The 23,294-nt window shown below is 40.6% G+C and overlaps 1 protein-coding gene across 1 annotated transcript in view; it reads left to right on the forward strand.

The window, feature by feature from the left end:
- Positions 1-23,294, forward strand: part of rsrc1 (arginine/serine-rich coiled-coil 1) — a 119,824-nt gene that overhangs the window by 14,258 nt on the left and 82,272 nt on the right. The window contains exon 4 of the mRNA XM_055012417.1: positions 7,077-7,280. Coding sequence (XP_054868392.1) covers positions 7,077-7,280 — 204 coding nt within the window. The remainder of the gene's footprint in view (positions 1-7,076; positions 7,281-23,294) is intronic.

Genomic DNA, 23,294 nt, shown 5'->3' on the forward strand with positions numbered 1-23,294 from the left:
AGAAATAAAAAATACTGATCTGGGTTGTGTATTTCCATTAGAGATTTTAAAAAGTAATTTAGGAACCTGTTGTGGAATCTGTATATTCAGCAGTGTGTGTGTAAAAATATTATTGCACAAATTACATTGTGTATGAAAAGACTAAATATTGTCGGTATATTGCTGTGCTCGCTGTATATATAATCAGGTTCTTTCTAGCCATCAATGTCTGTGTTGCAGTAAAAAATTTGCCCTATCCACCCAACACGATTGCTAAAACAAGGTGAAATCTGCCTTCTGCATGGGCTACTGCTAGTTCTGTGCATGGGACATGTCGACTGTGTGAAGCGAAAAGATGTATTGGACGGGAGAGGCTTTCTCTCTCAGAGGGTGTGAGTGTTTTCTCTTTCTATTCATTTCTTGATCTCTTTCTGTGTTCATTCCTCTCTCTCTCCTTCTCCTTGTTCAATCTTGACAGCGGTTCATAAAAAAAAAAGATTTTTAGAAACTTCTTTATGAGACAAGCCTCTGTTCTGTCTGAAGACAACTTTATGTTATTCCACCGAGGAGGCAAAACTAATAGTGCTATGTTTTTTACAGGGCGCTATTCCAGTTGTGTCTTGGGTGTTTAATTAAGTGTAGTTTCCCTTTAGTAGTGGAATGTGTGTCTGCTTTTTGTCGGCCCGTTGCTCGGTGCCTTTTACAGTCCACCCACATGGTTTGTCTCAGCGTTTATGATTTTTCTTATACTGGAGTTGTGAGGTTCCTAAATCACTTAAGCACACAGGGCCGAGCAGTCCACATTTAAACAATAAAAGGCTGTTATGCTAAGGGCCCTCAGATCTCCTACCACTTCATAAATACATGCGTATAAAAGGCAGAAAAATACATCTTCCCTGACCAGAGAGAGAGGGAGAGCGAGCGTCTGAGAGCACACCTGCTAATTGGAGCCAGCTTGATGTGAAGTACGGCTGTCTGCTCTGTCTTCTCCATAAGTCCCAATTTCTTTTTCATTCTCCTTCTTTTTCTTACCCTGATTGTTCTCGACTCCCCAACTTTTCTAACCTTTTCTCTCTTTAACTTATCCTTTCTTCTCTCCCCACTGCCTCCTGCTGTCCTTCACCTATCGTCTCCCCCCGTCTAGTCTACACTCCCTGTCCTTCTCCCTCTCCTCTGTCCTTCTACCTTTGCTCCCTCCCTGTTTTCCACCCTCGTACAGATGGAGGCAATGACAGCCAAAACAACTCTCTCCTAACTCGGCGTAACTAATTATTCCGAGCCGTGATGGATTGAAGCAGGGCAAAGACGTGGGTTTCGGTTGCGTGAGTGGCTGTGAGCGAGTTGGCAAGTTAGCACCTAGTCTAAGTGTGACCTCCACTTGACCTTGTGTCTGGACTGAGTGGCTGAGCCTGGGTGCCCCCCCCCAACTCCCCTCTGCTCCAGCTGCTAATGGGTGTCATGTCGAGCTGCGGCTGCACACGGGTCAGAGGTTGCGGGTGCACACCAGACGGCCAAGTTTAGGATTGCGATGAGGAGGCTGAGTGACACTGGGCATATGTGCCAGAGAAGACGCCTGGTAATCAACACATAAGCAGCCAGCGACACACACACGGCCACGCACATAAACGCATGCATGCACGCACATGGAAACCACATCTTGGAGCAGAAAGTCATCTTTTCCCTCATCGTTGGCTGGCCGTCGTAGGTTCATATAGATCTGAGGGGTCTTTGAAGGCCTTTGAACTCTGCTAAATGACTTGACCTTGTGGCTTGTGGCTGTATCCATGTGTGTGTGTGTGTTTGGGTGGGTATGGGAGGTAGTGAGTGGGTGGCCTGCATGGGGTCTCATTTCTGCTTCACAGCATAGCAGGGCATTGCAGACGTTTGTGTTGACGACTGCTAAATTAAAAGCAAACTGAAGATTATGACAAATCTAAACATTGCTTTTATGAAGCAGAGGGGAACGAAGAAAAAACATTTCTGTGAATCTTTCATGCTCTGTCTTTGCTGTGTTAATTGTGCTCACAATCAGCTACGTTGCAGTGATTCCTTGTGTGTTATTCGGGGTGTGTGTGTATGTTTATGTATCTGTGTGGGTATGCATGTTGGATGACTGAGTGTGTGTGTGTGCATGTACTGTGAACCGAGGGAACAGATAATGTGGCTGCTTGGAAGGAGGAAGCAGCTTGGGAAATGATTTCAACAGCTCTCATAATTAGAGGAATATCATAAATTAAACTTGTGTCTGCCGTTGCGTTTGAAGAGCACTCAAAAGTAATAAATTCTGGATGGTTAACATATTTGCATTCCATTCAGCAGGCAGCGTCAGGCAGGAACAGCTGTTTTCCACGTCTTTTGGCAGCAGGAAATGCACATTGCTCACTCAAGGTGCTTTTAGACACGTTGAAATGGCAGAAAAAAAAGAAAAGTGACTTTTAACTTGAACATGAAGCTGCTGCTGTGTGCTCTGTCACTGGAAATAACTCGGCGGGGAACAGTGCATTAATGAAGTTCTTCAAATATGGAGCGTCTCGCTTTCAATGGGCCTGTTTCTTTTTCAATCTGTCTATTGCTTGGAAAAGTCGACTGGCAAGCTTTTTTGTAGTTTGTGTGTGTGCTTGTGTGTGTGGCTGGAGAGTGCTCAAGTCTAAGGTTTGGTTGGCCTACATGGTTGAGTAAAATACATTGCACAGACAAAGAATAAATACCATATATTTATTGCATTTTTTGGGCTTCAAAATTTTACTTTCGTTGTGAGAAAAACGCTGCCAAACAACTTGAAAGTTTATCTTTCTGCATCTTATTTTTTTTTTAATAATAGTTTTGGCCAGAAACTTTTGTCTGCATAGGTTTCTACTCTCACTTTTTGTTAATTAAACATCGTGCATTCTGAATAACGAAGAAGGTTCTGAAATGAATAAGTCTGTGCATGGTCGTCATAAGCAGGTCCACTTATTAACAAAATCCTGGAAGCTATTAATGTTCAGTTTATCCAGCGTGCCGTAAATAATAATGTTCAAAGGAATACTGGAAATGTATTCTTTGTGATATTTGTTGCAATTATTAGTTGTAGTATCAGTTGTAGTGTCAGTTCTGTTCTGCCTCTGGGTTAGCCACTACATTGGCTTTATTTTGTATTTGTGGGCTAATTCATTTTACATAGAGTAAGTCCTGATAAGGAAGTGTGAACAGCATAATTTTGCTACAACTTTGTTGAAATGACAACTCTGTGTTATTTTAAGCTTAAGATAGAAAACACATACATTCTGTAGGCATGAATTAACTCACTAAACAACAAATGAACTGTAATGCAGGGTAATTATGCAGAGGCTGGCCTGGATCCTAGCACAGTTGCTGGACTCTACAAATTTCTACATTTAAACATTTGCAGTAACATCTGTAGATGAACAAAGTTGAAATGATGGTAAGATGTAAAACTGAGTGTTATTGTAATCAGTCATTTTCATTTCTTGTTGATATTATCTAATATCAGGAAACTGAGATGGTCATTTTTATGGATGCTGTTTTACTGTATTGATGGTCATAGTGAGGTCACTGTCACCAGTGTCTACTGAAATGTGATAGGGTTGAAGTTACACAGCCATTAATCACTGCTGTGCTACACTGGCCTCACCAGAGAGATGTTTGCAGCAGTTATGTTGGTGTTCTCTACTGCAGGACAAACACAGTATGTACATCAACTTTATTTTGCTTTCCCAACCGAAGGCAGTGGTTGGGAAAACGAAGCAACAGTCTGAATGTCCGTCATTACTGCTCAAATAGGGCCAAGATAAGGTTAAAGGAACACTATGGATGATTGGTCTTTTTGTGTGTTTGTGTACCTGTCTCTATGCTGTGTACTGCGAATAATGATTTGACGGGTCAGATTCCGTTGGAGACGCTCACCTGTATCTGACACTAGTGGTATCGCGTAGCTCCTATTAATGTCCAATTTTCAATGAAAACAGAAATAGAATACAGATAAAGGTAACACACCATCCAGCTTTACACCCGACCACATAATTACCCCAATGGGCTGTGGTGAGGGATCATATCCTGACGCGCACTGGGGGGTCAGCGGCGATAAGCTTCAGCCCAGCTCCCAACATGGAGCATAATTACTCTATTGATAATTCACCAGGAAAATGGGCCCAGCCAATTGCAGAGCTCCGATTTAATGGATTGGACGATGAAACGAGGAAGGGATGGAGGAAGGAGGCTGCGAGGGGGCAGCGCATTTGTGTGTGTGTTGGGGGGGGGTTTGCACGTGGGGGCAACCAGCAAGGGCCTTTTATTAGAAATGAAAATATGTTTAGGTCATAGGGGGACCCATTTTCCCTGGAGATAATAAGGCCAATAAAATGTAAAGCAGAGGAAGGGCTTGGAATGGGGTCCAACTGTGGCTGTTTATCTGTGTGTGTCCTGCATTAGCCCATTTATCCCCAGCCTCAAATTAGCTAATCATTCTCCAAGGGGAAGGACTTGGTCAGGAAATTGACATTTAGCAGCATAGGCTCACTCTATTAACTACAGTAAATTTAATTTGCTGCACACCCCAGAAGTGGGCTGTTTTCTTTGCCATCAGAGGGAGAAAGGGAGACAGAGACAGAGAAATGGAGTGAAAGAGAGAGAGGGAGAGAGAAATTGTGTTTATTGCATCTGCTGCTTCTGGCCACAATTTGCTTGGCTGTAAATATAGGACTTAGGCTTGGAACACTGCAGCTCTGTTGTATTTCCCCTCATGTACTGCTGATTACAAACATACGCAGGCATTGTCAACACATAGATTCACTCATTCCAAGGTCTGTTTGGGCCATTGATGGATTATCTCGCCTGGAGACTCCATACCCCAAAAATGCCAATGTTTTTTTTTTCCTTTTTTCCATTAGAAGTGATTGCCAGTCTGACTAGCCTAATTGTAGCTCCAGTAAACACTGTATTAAATGTGCTAAATCAAATGTCCTGTGACTGATGACCGGTTTCACCTCTACCTCTGAATCAGATGTGTCATGATAATTATTTTTGATAATCACTCCTGGTGGCTGCTGTAGTGTCTGTTCTGCAGAATGCAATGAGACTGGCTTTACTGTGTGAACAATATACCACAGAGAGACTGCTGTAGCGACTCTGACAGCTATAGTATTACTTTAACTAGAGCCAAAATTAGTAGTTGATTAATTGGTGATTTGATTACCAAAGGATTAGTCGAGAACAGGAAAGACATTTAAGCATTTCAGTAATGTGTAAAGCAAAAAATGACTGGTTTTGGGCATCTTAAATGTCAAAATTTGTTGAGTTACTCGATCCTCTCTAGGATTACGTTAAATATCTCTGAAGTTGAAGAAAACAAGACAGTTAAAGCTGTCACTTCTTGCATCTGGGAAACTCAGATGGACATTTTTTCCACTATTTTCTACATCTCTGTTGAAACAATTGTAACGTTTCGCATGAAATACATAAACTGAGCATGGAATTGTAGTTTCGTCATTAAAATGGATTTATATACGTATTAAAGTGTTTCAGAGCTATTGGTTATTGTCTGACCTTTTCTTATGAAATATGTTCATAAGATTGCACTTCAAAAAAAAAGCAGACTTCAAATAGTGTTTTTTTTTTTTTTTTTTTTTTTTCTTTAACGAGATTCTTTTTTGAAAAGACCTTGAAATAGTGCAGGGACTCTCCAGTGATCAGAATTGCCCCGGCCTAATTGATTGCAACAGTTGTCAGAGTGTTGTCTGTTAAGGATGGTGACAGGCGTCTGAAGAAAATGATTAGTTTTCTGTCGGGAGAGAGACAGCTCTGGATGTCCCAAACTGCAAACTAATAAAGGGGGGAAAGCAATAAAGCTCGTGGACAGCAGGTTTGACTGTTTTTATAGACAAATCAATAAAATGATAGATGATGGAAAATAACGGCATCTCAGCTGCCGATTTCTACTGGGGTTTCAAATCATGGTCCTTCCCCCACACAGATGTGTGACACAATACAGTGACACACACACACTTGCAGAATATGTCTCCTTGATTAGAAGTGCAATGTGTATGTGCATAAATAAGTTTCTAAGGATGCACTTTTGTGATTTGTCTTTTACTTGTTTAGTGGATACGAGCCACACTTTGAATTTTATTTTTGCCAGTGTTTAAATCAGTGTGTTTATGTTTGAGCATCATAGCGAACAAAGTAAATCTCCCACTGTAAATCTTTTCGAGACCAGAGGGCCAGTGTCAGGATCAATACTGAGGACAGGTCTTCCTCTGAGCCAGCCTCTAATTGGCTCAATTTCTACAGTGTCTGTTAGAGTGTGTGTTGCAGTGTATGGGGTTGTATATAACTATTATTACGCCCACCCAGTGAAGGATGAATTTTTCCACTCTTGGGAATTTCGGTCCTTGTGAGTTTCATTTTAACAGATTCAAACGTCACAGTGTTGCTGTGTGATAAAGTAAAGTTAGCATCTCCACAAAGTTCAGCTTACATTGTGTCTGTGTGATGTACAGTAGATTTCATTTCCAGCTCTGCCTATTGATTAAGGTTTTGAAAACCTGTTTGCAAGTCTTTATTGCATACACCATTATGCCATTTGGCCACAATTAAAGATCAAAATGTGTTGAAAACGGCTCTATAAGGTGAATTTTGCTGTTTAACTGTTTAACTCCTTGCTTTTACTTTGTGAAATAGCGTAAGCTCATTTTTGTGTACGGTGACTATTTTACAACACAGTCTTACAATCTTGGTGGGAGAAATCCATCATCGACGAGCCATAGACTTTCTCAGCAAGCAATGAATCACTTGTACTGCAATGCATCCTCAAGATGTGTTTTCCTCAGTGGGAACACAATCCATTGCACCTATTATTCCTATTTCTGTTTCCTATCACTGCTGCCACACACATGCATAACTGACGGCTGAGTGAAATAAACTCAGCCACATTTGCTGTTAGTGATTAAAAGGCATTCTGGGAAATGCAGACAATAATTAACCGAAGAGGAAAATGCAGAAAATGAGAAAGTACATGCAAAAAGAGAGAAAAATGTGGTGTTATCCGTAGTTTGTCAGCTGTGATCTTAACTTTCTTGTCACCTGTCATCTCTTTCCAGGTCTCATTCTCGCCACCGGCGGTCTCGCAGTAGAAGCGGCAGCCGGCGTGGGAGCCGCAGCCGCAAAAGGAGCCCCAGCCACAGCAGAGATCGAGACAGAAGCCGACGCAAAGGCCGTGACCGGGAGAGGGACAAAGAGAAGGAGAGGGACAGAGGAAGAGACAGAGACAAGGACAAGAGTAAAGACAAGGCAGAGAAGAAGGGGTAAGTGGTGAATTGTGCTGTACAGTATATGTGAGGTGAATGCTGAGGTAGCCACAAATGTACCTAAACAAGTCTTGAGTTTTCCCAGCTCCATCTAAAATTATTGGCTCCACAGGAGAACATTGGTGTAATACAGGAGTACATTTTGGAGCTCAGTCTCAGCTCCTCCATCCATCCATCCATCACTACATCCTTCCATCCATCAATCCATCATCCCCTTTCTTCCTCTATTTCCCCTCGCAATCGAGCATTGGGCAACGCAGGCCTCGTAATGTCACACAATTCCCTTCTGTGAAAGAAAATGTCATGGTGATATAAGCATAGATGGTAGTTAGGAGTGTGGTGCAGGTTTAGTTTTTAGGCAATGTTTTGGTCACCAGATGATGTCTGATGTCTTTAACTCCACTTTTCACCCTCTGGACCCAGCTGCAATAAGTCCAGAAACATAACAAGATCATATGCACCTCTGATGGAAAAAAAAACAATAAACAAGAGCACCTTATTAAAGTGAGAAAAGTTGGGGAAGGACATCTTCACTTACAAGTTTCTGTCTTCTAGAGGCTGCGATCAGGTTCGGTGTAGTGGATATTTTAACAGCAGTACACTCCGCTACAAGTTTAACTACCTTAGAGGCCTCTCTTTGTCTCTACCAGAATAGCACTCATAGTCTCTTTCCAACACGGTATTCTCTAATGCGATTGGAGGCCACTGTAATATGACTGGTACCCTGTTGTTGTCTGTCATATTGAATGGCACAGCTGTGTGTATCAAACTATGGATCCCAAGAGTGATGCAGACCAGCTGTTGTGCTACACATCAATTTAGGAGACTTCAGCCCCCCAAGAGAAACAGATAACTAAACTCATGGGCTTTATACTACGTTGGTCCAAGTTATTCAACAGCAGAGCGATGATTAGGCTATAACGTGATGGGTTGAACAGCTGAAAATTAATTGCCAACTATTTTGATTATTAAAACAGCGAACCTCGGTTTGTTCCAGCTGATCAAATTAAGGATCTGAAGGAAAGTTTCAACCAGGGGTTAGTGTTGTCTCAATACAAAAGTAGTGCAAATATGTCCATCCATCCATCCATTCTCTATACACCACTTAATCGTCTCATACTATAATGGGGAATTTGTTATTGTTTACTTACATATTATCAGCAAAACAATAAATGATTATTTGAGGAAAATAACAGGCAGATAAATTAATGAATCAAACAGTCAACAGATAACGGCCCCGTTAAGTTTGTGAGCTCAAAAGTGATGAAGCCGGGAGTTTAGGGGAAAATATATACACATTAATTCAGTTGTTGATTTAGCTTCTGTTTTGAAAGGAAAACTTAAATAAAGGTCTGACCATACATGAACTTATTAGGGAGAAATTATTTTGTGATTGGATTTTTCAGGCTTTTCAATGGTTTTGCTAACAAACATGCAGTAATAGCCATATGGCAGTCAATGATCTAACTGAAAATAATATTCATTCCTCAGATGTATACTTGATGCAAGATGCAGATGATGAAAGTTATCATTTCAGCAATGGTTTTACGATGCAAAAAAGCAGTACACTGTATGGATTTTTTTGAACTTTTGCACCACTGTTGAACTGCCACAGTACTTACACAGCTTTCTCTGGGTGCTGTGTCTCATTAAGGGATGAAAATGCTAAGAAAAAAGTCAATCATAACAGTTTTTTAAAAAACTCAACTCATTTTATGCATTAAATAAATATTATAGACAGACATCATTAAGGAAAATGTCAGAAGTAGGGGTTAAGCATTTACATATTCTTCAAACGCTGGTTTCTTGTTTGCTTAGAGCTACACAATTTATAAATGTTTTAATACTTTAGTTAGCAGAACACAATTGTTGTTGATAATATTTTTAAAAGCTTTATCCTGTACTGCCTTTTCTGTACATTCAGCACCAGTTTTTGTTCAGCATCTTGGCAACTTTCATTGATTATCAGCAAAAAACCTTGTGTCTCAAGGTTTCTCTTTGTGAACAGAGCATGGAGATTTGCTTTAAAAGGAAAAGTGTTCCATTTATTTGAAGCTATTACATATTGCCTTTCTTAGATTGGTATCAGGAAAACAAATAAAGCTAACAGTGAAATGTAAGGCCAGCAGACTATATCTATTTTCTTATTAAGGCTTCAATATCCTTTAGCATTGATAGGAATCTCTTCCTTTATCTCTGACCCTGCTTTAGCTTGTCTGTGTGCAGATGTGTGGAAGTTTGTTGGATTGTGCCTCCACCTGTGGCAGGGTTAATATATTTCAAACTGTCTATTATGCCATCTGTCGTTCCAGTTTGCTTAATTCTGTGAAGGTTTAAAGATTGAGTAATTTTGACACAATCGTTTGGCACTGACCTACCATATACCATGACTTTATATACTTTATTTATATACAATATAGGGACCATCCCTGTTTTTTTCTGGTAAAACTGGTTGTTAATTACAGTTACTTGTCTTTTTTGAAATGTACGATTATCAGGTTACTTCAAGTTACAATTTGAGGTTTATTCGCTATAACTGACAATGTATCAATGGGAGAAAAATGAACTGTTTTGAGACAATAGTCTGTTTTCCTTTTACTGTAACAGTATTAGCACTGGTGTAGTGGTGCCTAGAGAAGTGGGCCTACTATTAATTTATGCCCCACTTGTTCTTTTAAAGCTACTCTCCAAGCAAAGGTTAAACACGTTACGAATAGTGACATGTAAGTGTTAGCATATTTAGTATACACAGAAATGCGGCAGTAATATTTGCACATTGACGCTTAGCGTCTCCTGCTTGACTTCAGGGACTAAGGATCATTATAAAATTAACATTAGCTGCAGAAGAGGTGCAGATTTTTGCAATCAATACAGGCTTGCGTACTATAGGGTGAGACAGCTACATCATTTTGCATTTTGCAGCGAATTGTTTGTTATTCCTTAGTTCATCTACACATGAAAATTAGGCAACTGTTCTCTCACTTTGCAAGGATATAGGCCCATACTTACTTCTGTAACTTTGAAGCAGCTGATTACCAACAGACAGCGTAGACCAGAGTGTGCTGCTATTATAAAATTATCATGATTTCTAAAAGATAAGTTTTGAAATAACAGGTCAAATGCATAAATTTAAGATATATTTAAGATGAGCCAAATGTGGTGTTTCAGTCAGAGATGGTTTTTAGTTAACATCTAAAATGGCACAGCTGATTTTAAAACATGTTTACAAACCCTGTTTAGGGAGGCAAAGATTTCCACATGTGCTGTTGAAAAATTACTGATTGAGTGTACAACATCTCAAGAAAAGGTCTAAAACTAGCCAATGCAGGCAGAGTAGGGCTGGTCTTGTTTTCGTCATCCTGTGAAAATATATTTGACTTGCAGCGTACTGCTGAATGATGAACATCAGAGGAGAGTTAGAAGCGAATGTATGCAATGCTGACTGAAACTACCACACATATAACCTGCACTACACTACTGTATTAGGATATCTCTGAAGACACAAATCTCAAAAGTTCAAAATAATGTAATTATTATATAAAAATACATTTGGCATTTTATTTTAAACTTCTGTCTAGTTTGTAAGATCTTAAAATTTGCTGTATTTTTAAACTTAATTTTGACTTTAACTTTCATTCTGTCTGTGGACCACCTTATTATGATGTCCAAAATCTGATCGACATGGATGTTCCTGTTATTCCCCAGGTAATCCCACAGGAGTTTCAGTGCCTAACAAGTCCTCCTGTAGCAGGAGAAAAGGTAGAAGCAGTGAGATGTTTCAGGAATATGTAAAACAAGGCTTTTTTTGTAACTGTATATCATGTCTATGACAAGCCACTTCTTCTTTTGCCTCAGTTTTTATTTTTTTCTATTCTGCTTCCTCTGTTTTAATGGTGATGGGGGTAGGGCCTGTTTAAGCCCCCCAATCCTCACCACTTAAACACAAACACGTGCACATACACACTGTAACGCTCCAACCTCATTTACATCCAGGTTTCCTTGCTGGGTGATAGGAGAGGAGTGCGGTGGTGTGATGGTGATGGTGGGGCGGGGTGGAAAAGAGGCTCAGGAGCTTTATAGTGTCTGTCAGGATGAAAGAGGGGCCCCTCAGAGCGGTACCCTGACACTGACTCTGTGTGCGCGCACATGTGTTTGGTGTTGTTGTCATTAAACATTTAAGACTCCTCTAGTATGACAGCAGGCAACTTGGTGCTCCAGCGGCATGTTTTCATGCAAAATTTATTGAAAAAGACGAGGTGTTGTTAAGAGATCTTGTTGCCTTTCACTAGTGGCAAAGGGTAAGTGGGTGATTGTAGGGTTCTCTCTGTGTGTGTGTGTGTGGGTGTGTGTTTACTCAGACTAGTGTACAAGGTCAGCAGGTCAGCTTTGCTCTGAATAATCATCTGACTTGGTGTATACAGAGACAGCAAAAGAGCTTCCTGTAACAATTTAACCACCACTCAAAGTGTTTGTGATTTTCTCTTCATTGATACTTTTTTCTACTAGAAGGCGTACTCGTGTATTATGTATTGTTGTATAATCTGCATTGAGCTGAATATACCATGTTTTTTGTCTGACATACCCCAAAGCAGCCCTTCATCAACACCTCCCTTTATTTTTTGCATTAATCCATTTTAATATATGTAATTTAACATGATTACTTATGACTAATTGTATGCTAAGTAAAGACAGGGTTGTTTTCACAAAGACATAATAATCCTGGAGTTGAGGTTTATCCTCCTAAATAGAGCGTGTCAATTTTTAACTATAATATAACTTTAATCTTTTCAAAATTAGCGTGACTAGTTAATGCGGTTAGCTGAAATATAATATAACTTGGGCAAAGTACATAGATGAGCAGAATCCGTTCTTATGTTGTCTTAACTGTTGTCCTCAAAACAATTAGAATAATATTTTAATGACCACACATATATACAACTTCATTTTAAATTAAAATTCATTGTGAATGATGGATACTTGTGTACCAATGTGTCCTTTTCCACTTTTCCTGGTGCTAAGCTGAAGCAGAAAAACTGTCATCCAAAAGTACACAGCTGTAGAACCCAATGTTCGCAGTTTTGTACGACACGTATAACTAAATGAAGACCATCTGGACATCCCTGGTGTGCACTGCATTTCCTGTAGAATGACAGTTTTGTGCATACACACAACTCAGCTTTCATTCTGCCTGCAAGTTCACCGATACATTCTCATGCACAAGTCAGGTCAAGTTTTATTGTATTAACGCTATTTGTCAGTGTTTTTTTCCTCCAATTGAATGAGAGCAGAAGAAACAAACAGTGTGTTGTGTTAACAAGTGCACATCTGCCCCCAGGCAGATAATTGACAGAAGTTTAATTTGAATGTAACATCATTCTTCACCTGATGTTCCGACCCAATTCCCACCTGTAATTAATGAGCAGAAAAGTAGAATCATACCATAACAGATGGCTGTTTCTCTACAGAAAGTGACAGGTTTTTAAAAATATTTTTAATTGCAAGTAAGTGTTTTAAAGGTTTTGGCATCATTAAGTGCTGTAGTGGTTCAGGCTTTGATCAGGCTTGAAGGAATGTGGTTAGGTTATGGATGGAGAACAGTCAGGGCCCAGTTTTTCTGGGTTCCTTCATATTGTTAATGCATACATATACACAGGTGTGTACACGCTCTCTCACGCTCTTTTCTCTTATTCTTTTCCTACATCCGTCACCTTCCTCAAACTTAACTCCTTCGTCAAAGAATTTGTCTGCTTTTAAGGGACGTCTTCACCCTTTTCCTTTGGGCATTGATGACCTCTTTCCTACGTAACAGATTATTGAGATGGCGGAAGAGCGTGGGCTGGCTACCGTACTTCACATCCTTAATCAGAGAGGTCTGTCCAATTAGGCTGAACTCCTTGTCTGTGCCAGGTCACGGCAAGAGCGTTGGTCGATTTCCCTCAATTTAATGTCATTTGAGTAAGAAATGGGCACATGGTGGCCAGCAGAGACACAGAGAGCAGTGTGAAGACCTCTCATGGCAGCAGAGAACTGGCTTTTCCCTATACATGTAAAAGTGGAGAGCGTATAATGAGCTTAGGGTTAAAGAAATGAAAGAAGAGTCTACCTTTCATTAAAGCCTGTTTTCATGCCCTTGTCTATGGAAGAATCATTTAAGAGTTTTCTCTTCTGGAGAGGAGCGGCAGTTCAACAGCATCCATGGTTTGCAAGAAGCAAAATAACTTATTTTATGAAGGTCTTTTTTAAAAGCTTTAATACAAAGCATGTTTTCCTGACATTTCTTCACCAACCCGCCCATTCCCATCTCTTTCTGCGAATGTGATCGTGTAGTAATTCCTCTCATTACTGTGTTTTCCCCCTGACAAACTAAACAGAACCAAACCTCACTACAAGAGTCCCGGCAGGACCTGCAGGCCTCAGTTTGGCTAGCTTTGCTCCATCGCTCAGCTTTAACCTCTGGAAGCCTCGATGCTGTGAGGCAGAGAGAAAATAAAACAAGGCCCTAGACACAAACACACACACATTTGCACTTACTACTGTTGATTTTCCTCTCCCTTCTTGCCTCACTCTGAGGAAATGATTGTCTGCTTCTTTGCCTTTGTTGAACATCTATCAGCTCATTAGTGTTAGTAATACACAGAGAAAGTAAGTGTGTTTGCGTGTGTGTTTGCACGCATGTAGCCACTGCCTACGGCATCCTCTCAGCCTGGTGGGATTGTGTGTATGGGTGGTGTGGATGGGACCGCTGGCTGCTGTGTGTGTTGTGTTGTATGTGTGTTTGTCTGCACTCTTGCAGGACTCTAGGCTGTGTCTGGCTCTGGGAGCGGGTCTGGGGAGGTAAGAGAGACTTCAAACGCCGTCCTCGGAAGGTTAGGATACACTCACATTGACTTAAATCAATGAGCTGTAAGTGTGTGTTTTATTTGTGTGTGCGTCTAGGGGGGTAGCCTAGTGGCCAGGAGCTAGATGAGACGTGGGTGAAGCTGAAGAGGAGTAGGTGTGCGTGTGTGTAGTTGGGGTGGGGGCTGGGTGGTTGAAATGGGAGTGATGCCTACATGCAAAGGGTGGACAGCGTGCACACACACACACAAACACACACACAGAGGTCCCAGTAGAATAACACATGCACACACAGAGTAGTGCAGCTGTAGTTTTTCTTGGCCCATGGCTGAATGTAGTCATTAGCTGCTTTTTCCACACAAATAATGGGCATAGATTGGATAGAAAACAACCTGGCCCATATAAACTCACTTGTCACTAGAAGGACTTGTGTACACACACACACACACACACACACACACACACACACACACACAAACACAAACAAGACCAACTCGGCGATACAAAGTTATCCTGCTTTTAGCATTGCTCTGAATGTAGGTCATCTAATCTGGCTCTAGACCTAAAGGAGTGAACACTATAATAACTGTAGCTTTATTATAAACTTGCGGTAAAATTATTATAGGATTGCAGTAGGAATGCCTACGTGTAGCCCCAGAAATTGTTGTTGGTACTGCCTTCTCTATATCTGGAGCTTCTAATGGCCCGTAAGCACCAGCATGGCAGAACAGAATGGCTGACAGTGGACACGACAACAGTGTGTGCGGTCTGTGGGAATCACCAGTTTCTGAAATTTATGTCGTATGGACTGGCTCTGCAAATGTGGGAAGTATAATTAGTGCCTGGTTGGAGTCTGAGATGCAAAGGAGACATTTTTTTCTGAAAAATACATTCTATAAAAGTGGAGAAAAAGCTCTATTTCTTGGCCATTAGCAGATTTTAAACCACCGCTGGTGAATATTAGTTGGTTTTACCATGTTATCATGTTCATGTGGCCCTTTTTGTATGCTAGTAGACATATCATGAGCGAAATAAGCAGTCAATGCTATGGATTTTGAGGGTACCAATGTAAAAGTCAAAACATCCAGAGTTTTATATGTAACAAACCTAAGGAAACAGTCCACTTAACTTGTGAAGTGGGGCTTTCATTATCATTTCTTTTCTTCAGACACAGTTCCCCCATTGAATGTATATGGATAACTTAGTCCAATATTACAACTTGCCATTGTGTAGAGTAGTTTTACAGTGTTTGAGCAGAGTTGGAGGTGAGCTGGTGTGCTTGAGCTTCAGTAAGTGGAGAGAGAGGCAGTGACTTTATAGATCCATACATTTTAGAGGACGCAGTGATGTATAGTTGCATGTAAGCCATTTCGAGAAGGGAAAAAAACAGCAAATTCATACCTTTGGTACAGAGAGATTAGTTCTTAGGCATTAAATCAATGAGCAGAGGGACTTTAAGCAACAGATATCTTTAAGAATGGATAATTACACGGATGGCTATCATAGTGACAATGTGTGCGGACTGTGTGCATAGCCTGTTTCTAAATTTTTTGTCAAATGAACTGGCCCTGCAAATGTGGAATGTATTCCTCTTTACCCAAGAGTCTCTGACCTAAAGTAGATAGTTTATTTCCCTTTTGGTTGTCTGTAGGGATGTTTAACTGCAAGACAAGTTAAGAAAAGGCTCAGCTTTCAGTGCCTCACATTTCCGTGGTTATTAGCAGTTTCTTAATTAAACCCTGAGTGATGAAAGGCTGACTCAGGTACAGGCAGAATCCAAGCAAAGGGAGTAACACAGGCAGAATCTAACTCATAATCTGGGGTAAAATGTATGCTGCTTCGATTGAATAATTTCTGAAGATTAAACAGCAGTGCCTGGCAATATCTATTGTTTGTCCAAAAAAAGGTTTGCCTTATTTCAGCCGCCAAGCAGAAAATGAAAAAACAGGAAGCATAAATGCAAGGAAATTAAATTTGGGTTTCATTACAGGACACGGACTAGAGGACACCATAGAGAATTTACTGAAAACAAAACTGAAAGTCAGTGATGACAGTAATGGATATTAGTTTTAAGTTTATTATTTTATTCCAGTGTATTGTGTATGCATATTGGTTCACGTTTTTAGAATATATTAATCACTATAAATACAAATCTTAGTAAAACATCAGAAGAGCTCAAGAGTAGCTGAAAATAATCACAGGCAACATAGTTGTTGTCCTGACAGTAAGTCAAGGAAATGCTGTCTGGCTGAGAATGACCTCTCTGTTCTGTGTGCAAATCTGTGTGTGTTTGTACAGACAGAGAGAGAGAGAAAAATCTGGCCACTTTTAATCGCAGGAGAGACATCCTGAGTGAGCGATAGAGAGCTGTGACAATCCACTTATTGCGCTCTGTAATCTGTTTAACCATTTAGTGAGTTGTTAAGGGAGTATGCAAACACTCACACATAAAAAAAAAAAAAAAGAAGAGCACAGTCGACACCCTGCAGGCTTTAGCGGTGCACAGGACAGTTTGCCTCCTGAACTGGGTAGCAATTCATTGCAGTTACACATCTAGAGTGGTGTGTATATGTGTGTCTATTTGTTTGTGAGTTGATGTGTTTGAGACCTGCTGTAGGCACTGAAAGAAGCCAGGCCTGGAGCGTGATGACAGAGACCAGACCCGGCCAAATAGAAGATCCCCCAATCCAATTACCCTGTTCCTCTCTTTTATTTCCTCTCCTTGTTTCCCCTCTCCTCTCCCCTACTCTCCTCGATTCTCCTCACCTCGCCTCCACAATTTGCCTCTCCTCTCCGCCCCCCTCCCCTCTTTACGGCCCTTGTCTTAGCAGGAGCTAGTGATGGCAGTCCTGGCTGCTGTTGAAGTGGATGGCTGCTCCGCTTTATGGATCAGAAGAGGATGCAGGCAGGATTATAAGCAGCAGGTTATGAGCAGCAAACATGACAGGCCAGCTCCGATTTAGGAGGGTTATGTAAATGTGCTTGTCGACAAAATGTGTTTTTCTGCCCTCAGTATTTCTCTCTCTCTCTTGCTGGAAAAGCTGGGTAGTTTGGTTTGGAGGAAGGCGAGTGGTGTTGAAGGCAGGGAGGGGAGCTAAAAGAGAAGATTGTTATGGAGAATGATGTGTAAAAGAGACACACTGTTAATGTTTAATTTTCTCCAGACTCCAGTGCTTATTCATCTGCACCAGGGGCAAGGAAAGGTGTTGACTGAAGTCTTTATGAGAAAGGCTGAGAGTGAGAATACATTATAGAAAGAGATGTTCTTTTTAGTTGGAGAGAGCAGACAAAGTAACACAGAGCGGAGGAAAAAGACCGAGAGGGAGGATAGCAGAGGAGAGTTAGTTTCAGTTAGCGGAGAGTACCTTTCGTCATGCATTTGACCTCTGAAAACAGAAATATGGCTCTGCAGGTCTTGCCTAATGGCATTGATCATTACAAGAATACATCCTTCAGACTGGGTAAACAGCATTCCAGACGTACAGTGAAGTACCGTGACTCAGTCGTGCAAGTAAATATTGCCTGAGAGGAGAGTATAATAATCGTTCTCAGTGGAGGTTTGAAATCGTCAGCCATTTTCAGAGCGTTTTCTTTCACATTGAAAATCAGCTTAAACAAAAGAGTTATGCGTGCAGTTAGCAATCACACAAGTGGGTGTGTGCCTGATTGCGATGACTGAGGGATGGAAGTACTTCTTTTTGTCACTGATAGAGTGGGCAGTCTCACACAGCTCATATTGAACGTCGAGTAGCCGCAGGAAAGTTATGAAGCCTCCCCTCTCTCTCCCTCTCCTTTCCCTCCTACCCATTTAATCTGCCACTTTTTCAGGAGAAGTTTAGATCTCTGGGCCGATGTTTAATTCATTTGTACTAATGTCTTGCTCATTCTTGCTCTCCTTCATTCTCGTGTGCTCTGTCTTGCTCTCTCGCCAGCCTAGTCCCTGTGGTTTGCTTAATAGAGTTATTCTACCTTGCGTCTCACTTCTTACTCTCCCAGGCGCACACACACACACACACACACACACACACACACACACACACACACACACACACACACACACACACACACACACACACACACACACACACACACACACACACTGCCAACTCTGTCCTGCTGTCCACTTTGTGCCAATAGGGCATATGTAGTCTTAATTTCTGTATGCTGTATCAGCTTTGCGTTAAAACTCTGAATATTAAAAGAGATGTATTCCAATATCGATGCATGATGATACAGCAAATATCAAAAAAGGAACAAATATTTAAAGCACTGTGTTGCATCATATGCATCATGAGACAGAATTTGTCATGCATGTAAATCTGTTTTTAGCTTTTAATCATATTATGCTTGAAATCGATAATTTTGGCAGGAAAAAATGTATTTCTGTAACATCAGATCACATTTTACTGAAAGTCGATGAATAATATTGTTGAACTACAGCCAGATCTTGCTCAAATGCATGTGAGTAATACCTGATACAGTATCGTGATGATACTCGTCTTTTCATGATTCTCTTGCTTCTCATGAGAGACATTCCGGCTGTGTTAAAGCCCTGAAATAGATTTTTATGCTCTCACTGACTCATTTGTTTTGTTCAGGTCTAATTCAGGTATATTGTTCTATCTTTCTCTTCCCTCAGTATCTTACTATAACTCCACCTTTCTGTTCTTTCTTCCTCTGCCTCTGTGTTTCAGCCTCTTTCTATGCCCAGCTCTGACGACACGGAAAATATGTACAGTGTGTATAAATATCATAGGCACTGCTGTCTAATCAACAGAGTGAAATAATTCACTGCTTTTTCTTCACGTACACACACATTAATGGAAAACCGACTGAAATCTGCCAGTGCCGAGCTCTATGCGGAAAATGTTTTTAAGGAAGATGGTGGAGAATTTCAGAAAATGAAATGGAGTAGCAAATCATCCTGTTAAATTTTCAAACACAAATTAATCAGAATGAATAAGGCCTGTCGAGCCAGTGTTATGGCACGCACATTGTGGCAGGTATACATTTGCCATAATTACTGTATGTTGAGTGTGTGCTTGAGAGAACTGTATATGTGATCATGCTGCATGTTGGAATCTGTATGTGAATATAGTGAGTAAGACCTCGTATCATTTTACATTTTTTGATGCCATGGCCAATAAAATGCTTTTGGTGTCTTATTGTAAACATGTTTTTCTACCTAATCCGTGGGTGCATTTTGCAACATAAGCCAATGCTCTCAAGTGTTCAATAAGATACAATACATTGGGCTTTATATGGTCTAAAACTGGCATTTATACATTTATGTTTTAATCAACTCATTTGATCACATAGTAAACTAGATAGTAGATCTGATAAAGCATTCAGGGCCACACTTGGTATTTGAGTGTCTTTTGATACTCTGTGCATCTGACACATTTATGGTCGACACTGAAAAAAGTGTAGATGCAGCTGTTGAGTAGATTCAGGTCTTCAGAGTGGAGTTTTATTTGCAAGGTGTCAGCCAGTGAGCTGTAGCTAACCACGCTGTCGTAGCCATCTTTGTGTTCATGTTAGCCTTTGCTGTGTTCATTTGTCTATTTGTATTAGTGTGAGACTTGGGTTAACTTTTTCTTTGTACCACTTTTCCTTGAAGTCCACAGACAGACACACACACACACACACACACACACTCCTGACATCTCTCCCTGTAGGCCGGACTGCAGAGTGCTTGGGGCCATGTTGTTTTGTCTTCTGACGGACAGACAGAAAGAGAGAGAGAGAAAAAAAGAGACTTACCCCGGCCAGTGATTACGCCAGTTTGACACCACAGACATAGAAGGGGAGGGGAAAAAAATCAGTGCATGAAGAGAAGTGAAAAAGGCACAGTAGAAAACGGTGTGTAGATGATATGAATAACAATGTACGCGGTGTGTCTCCCTGGACCCTGATAACCTGCAGACCAGAGCCCGGTGCCTGTGACAGGCTGGCCTTTGTGGCCACTTTATCCCGCCTGTACACTTGTAAGGTAGAGCTGGGATAATCGCACCTAATCTAATTAAGGCTAGAGGGCCATGACTGAGGCTGGCCAGGAGCAGACTGGGCACTGACACACACACACACACACACACACACACACACACACACACACACACACACACACACACACACACACACACACACACACACACACACACACACACACACACACACACAGCTCAGCAGTGAAATCCTGTTTGCATCAGAAAAATAAGGTTGTCATATTGATTATGCAGATGAAGGACTAACGGGGGCTAACTGCCTCTCAGGCCAGCCGGTTACAGCTGACACAGGCTAAAGAGAGGGATACAGAGAGAGGAAGAAAGGATTAGAACAGGTTTAGCAATGTTTTCTTTCTACCGCTTTGCATGTACCACTTTTAGCTTTTTAGAACAGCACTGTCCCTGCTGATACTTTCTCATTTGGACTGATGATGAGAATGGCGAAATTTTTGCCAAAAGAAGACTTCCAATATTCAATTAAATAGTTTCAATTAAAGAGGTTTAAAGGAAACATCAAATCCCTAAAAAATCATACAGTCTGTGAAACTGCTTGAAAAATAGTGTGTAATTTCAGATTTTTACTTTTATTTTACATCATAAGTGGCAGTTGAAACTCATGTGAAGACAAACATATTTATTTGCAGTAACAATACGATAAGACAAAAACATCAACATTTCTCAATGCTTGTGTTGTTTTTATTATCATCTAATATGTTTGAAAGGGGTTGGGTTTTTTTTTAACACATGAAACCAGTGAATCATCAACTTTAAAGACTGGAACTATCAAGTATTTACTCCTTTTGCCTGATAAATCAACGACTACAAAAAATCCTGTTTATCAACATACCAGTTAATCAGCTACATGTTTCAGGTCTGCTTGACTGCATACTGTTTTTTGTAAGGACATGTTGTGTATAGATGGCTATTAATAATGTCTTCAGGTGTGTGTGTGTTGTGTGTTTATTGTGTGTGCCGCCAGCCAGCAGCCAGATTGCTATTTCCCCACTCTGCCCCTATAGAAAGGGCCAGGGTATTCTCTGGATGAGGGTGTGATGTACAATTGAAGGGCAGGATTGAAACTGATTACCTTGTTAACTCCTGGCACCCACTGGCAGCTTGAAATAGACCTGAGCACCAGGGCCTGATTTGCAAATGAATTACCTCTTGCCCGGCCCTCCCCTGCCCCTCCCCTCCATTCCCCCGTCTTCCTCCCTCTCTTTCGTTCTTTTTTTTTTTTTTTTTTTTTTTTTTTTGTTTGGTCCATTTGGTGCCAAGATCATCTTTTTATATTGTGCCATGACAGATGCTGTGCCGGGCTGCCATTGTTCCCCATCAGTTTTTCTGGGGCCGCGAGGAGAGCCAAAAGATTTCCACATGTGATTTTAACACAAGCGCCCCCCTCTGCCGTATAGCCCAGTGCTTTATTCTTTGTGTGCCAGTACTGCAATCTACATAGTTTTGGAGCAGGCAGAAGTGTTGGGGAGTGTCATTGTCTCAGCCTCAATAATGGAGAAGTATTTCTCTGATTAGGAAAGGTTATAAATGGGAGGTATGAAAAGGACCGCTGGCTATTGAAGAAAACCACAGGGAAATTGATTGCTCTACATGTCTCCCTTTTGCTGTTTCTCTCTGTCTTTGTCCTGCCCTCCTTCTATGTAACACTAAAAAGAAGTCAATTTTCTTCAAAACTTGGCCCCAGCGTTCGGTTCCCTTCTACACCAACTTAGTATGGATAAGCTGAGCAGAGAGAGATATGGGCTGTCTCTAGGGAGACATGCAACCTGCTGACTGAGTTGATGATGGTTTTTCAACTGTGACCTACTGGTGCTTGATTTGTTTAATTTGTAATGGCAAAATAATATTAATCCGGACACATAGTAAGTGCTGACACAAGCCCGCCTGCTTTTGTCTGTAGTAAACACTGATTCTTTTCTGCTACATCGTTGTAATGATGAAGGCCTAATTTCACGTGAGATTCAGATTAATATATGGTAAAATCTTAATAAAAAATAAATGTAGTTTGCCAAAACTTGACTTTTAAGGCGTAAAGAATCTGTACTTGTAGAAGTTGGTATGCTGTATTTATTTTAGTTAATAAATGGCATAATCAGTAATCTTAGTGTGGATCCCTAGATATTTTTTTTTTAGATTTAGATTTATTTTGTGACCAACATGTATTACATTCAAAAGTTTGGGGTCACCTACCGAGTTTCATGTTTTCCATGAAAACTCACACCTTTATTCCTGTTCCTCACATAACTGCACAAGGGTTTCTTATCATCAATGAGCCTTTCAACATCATTAGCTAACAAAATGTAGCATTAGAACACAGGAGTGATGGTTGCTGGAAATGTTCCTCTGTACCCCTATGGAGATATTCCATTAAAAATAAGCCGTTTCCAGCTAGAATAGTAAGTTACTGCATTAATGTTGTTTAGACTGTGTTTCTGATTAATTTAATGTTCTCGACACTGAAAAAAGCTGCTTTTGTTTCAAAAATATAGATATTTCTAAGTGACCTCAAACTTTTGAATGGTAGTGTAAATTTACACAAAACATTTAATAGTATAAAAATGTCAGTACTCTCATTGACAATGTGAATGTTTTCATCATTTTTAGCTTCTATCCTGCAATGTTCCTATTTGTCAGCCAGCCTAAATACTGACACTGAATCTGCAGTAAGCAGATTCACCAGACAAACTCCTGAATGAAATACAATAATAAGATGTTCATCAGGTCAGAGAGTCAGTACCACGCTGTCTCTGGCACTAAGTCGCTTTCCTCCATAATAGCTTCTTTTCTGCATTCCCTTCATTTTAAGGTTAATTATGCTCTTAATGCTCACCTTTTTCAGCAAGGCAGTGGTGTCAAAATAAGTTTTATTATGAATTGCTTAGTCACCTTTTTGTAAAAGTGGTACAAAATGAATTTCTTTGTGTAGAATGAACATGTGGTGTCCGATTTGGAGGTACAGGTTGCACAATAGTCAAAACAGTGCTTCTCAGTGAAATGTTTTCACAAACTTTTACCTTGTCATAATATATCTGTTTTGTATTATAGATGGTGATTATGATGTTGAGCAGTCAGAAATTGTAATCAATCCCAGTTGACGTAATAAAAACCATAGTCTTTACATTTCTGCTCCCCGAATGTTGCTACTACTCTCTTT

The sequence above is a fragment of the Amphiprion ocellaris genome, chromosome 7 (assembly GCF_022539595.1).
Source record: "Amphiprion ocellaris isolate individual 3 ecotype Okinawa chromosome 7, ASM2253959v1, whole genome shotgun sequence".
Taxonomy (NCBI): domain Eukaryota; kingdom Metazoa; phylum Chordata; class Actinopteri; family Pomacentridae; genus Amphiprion; species Amphiprion ocellaris.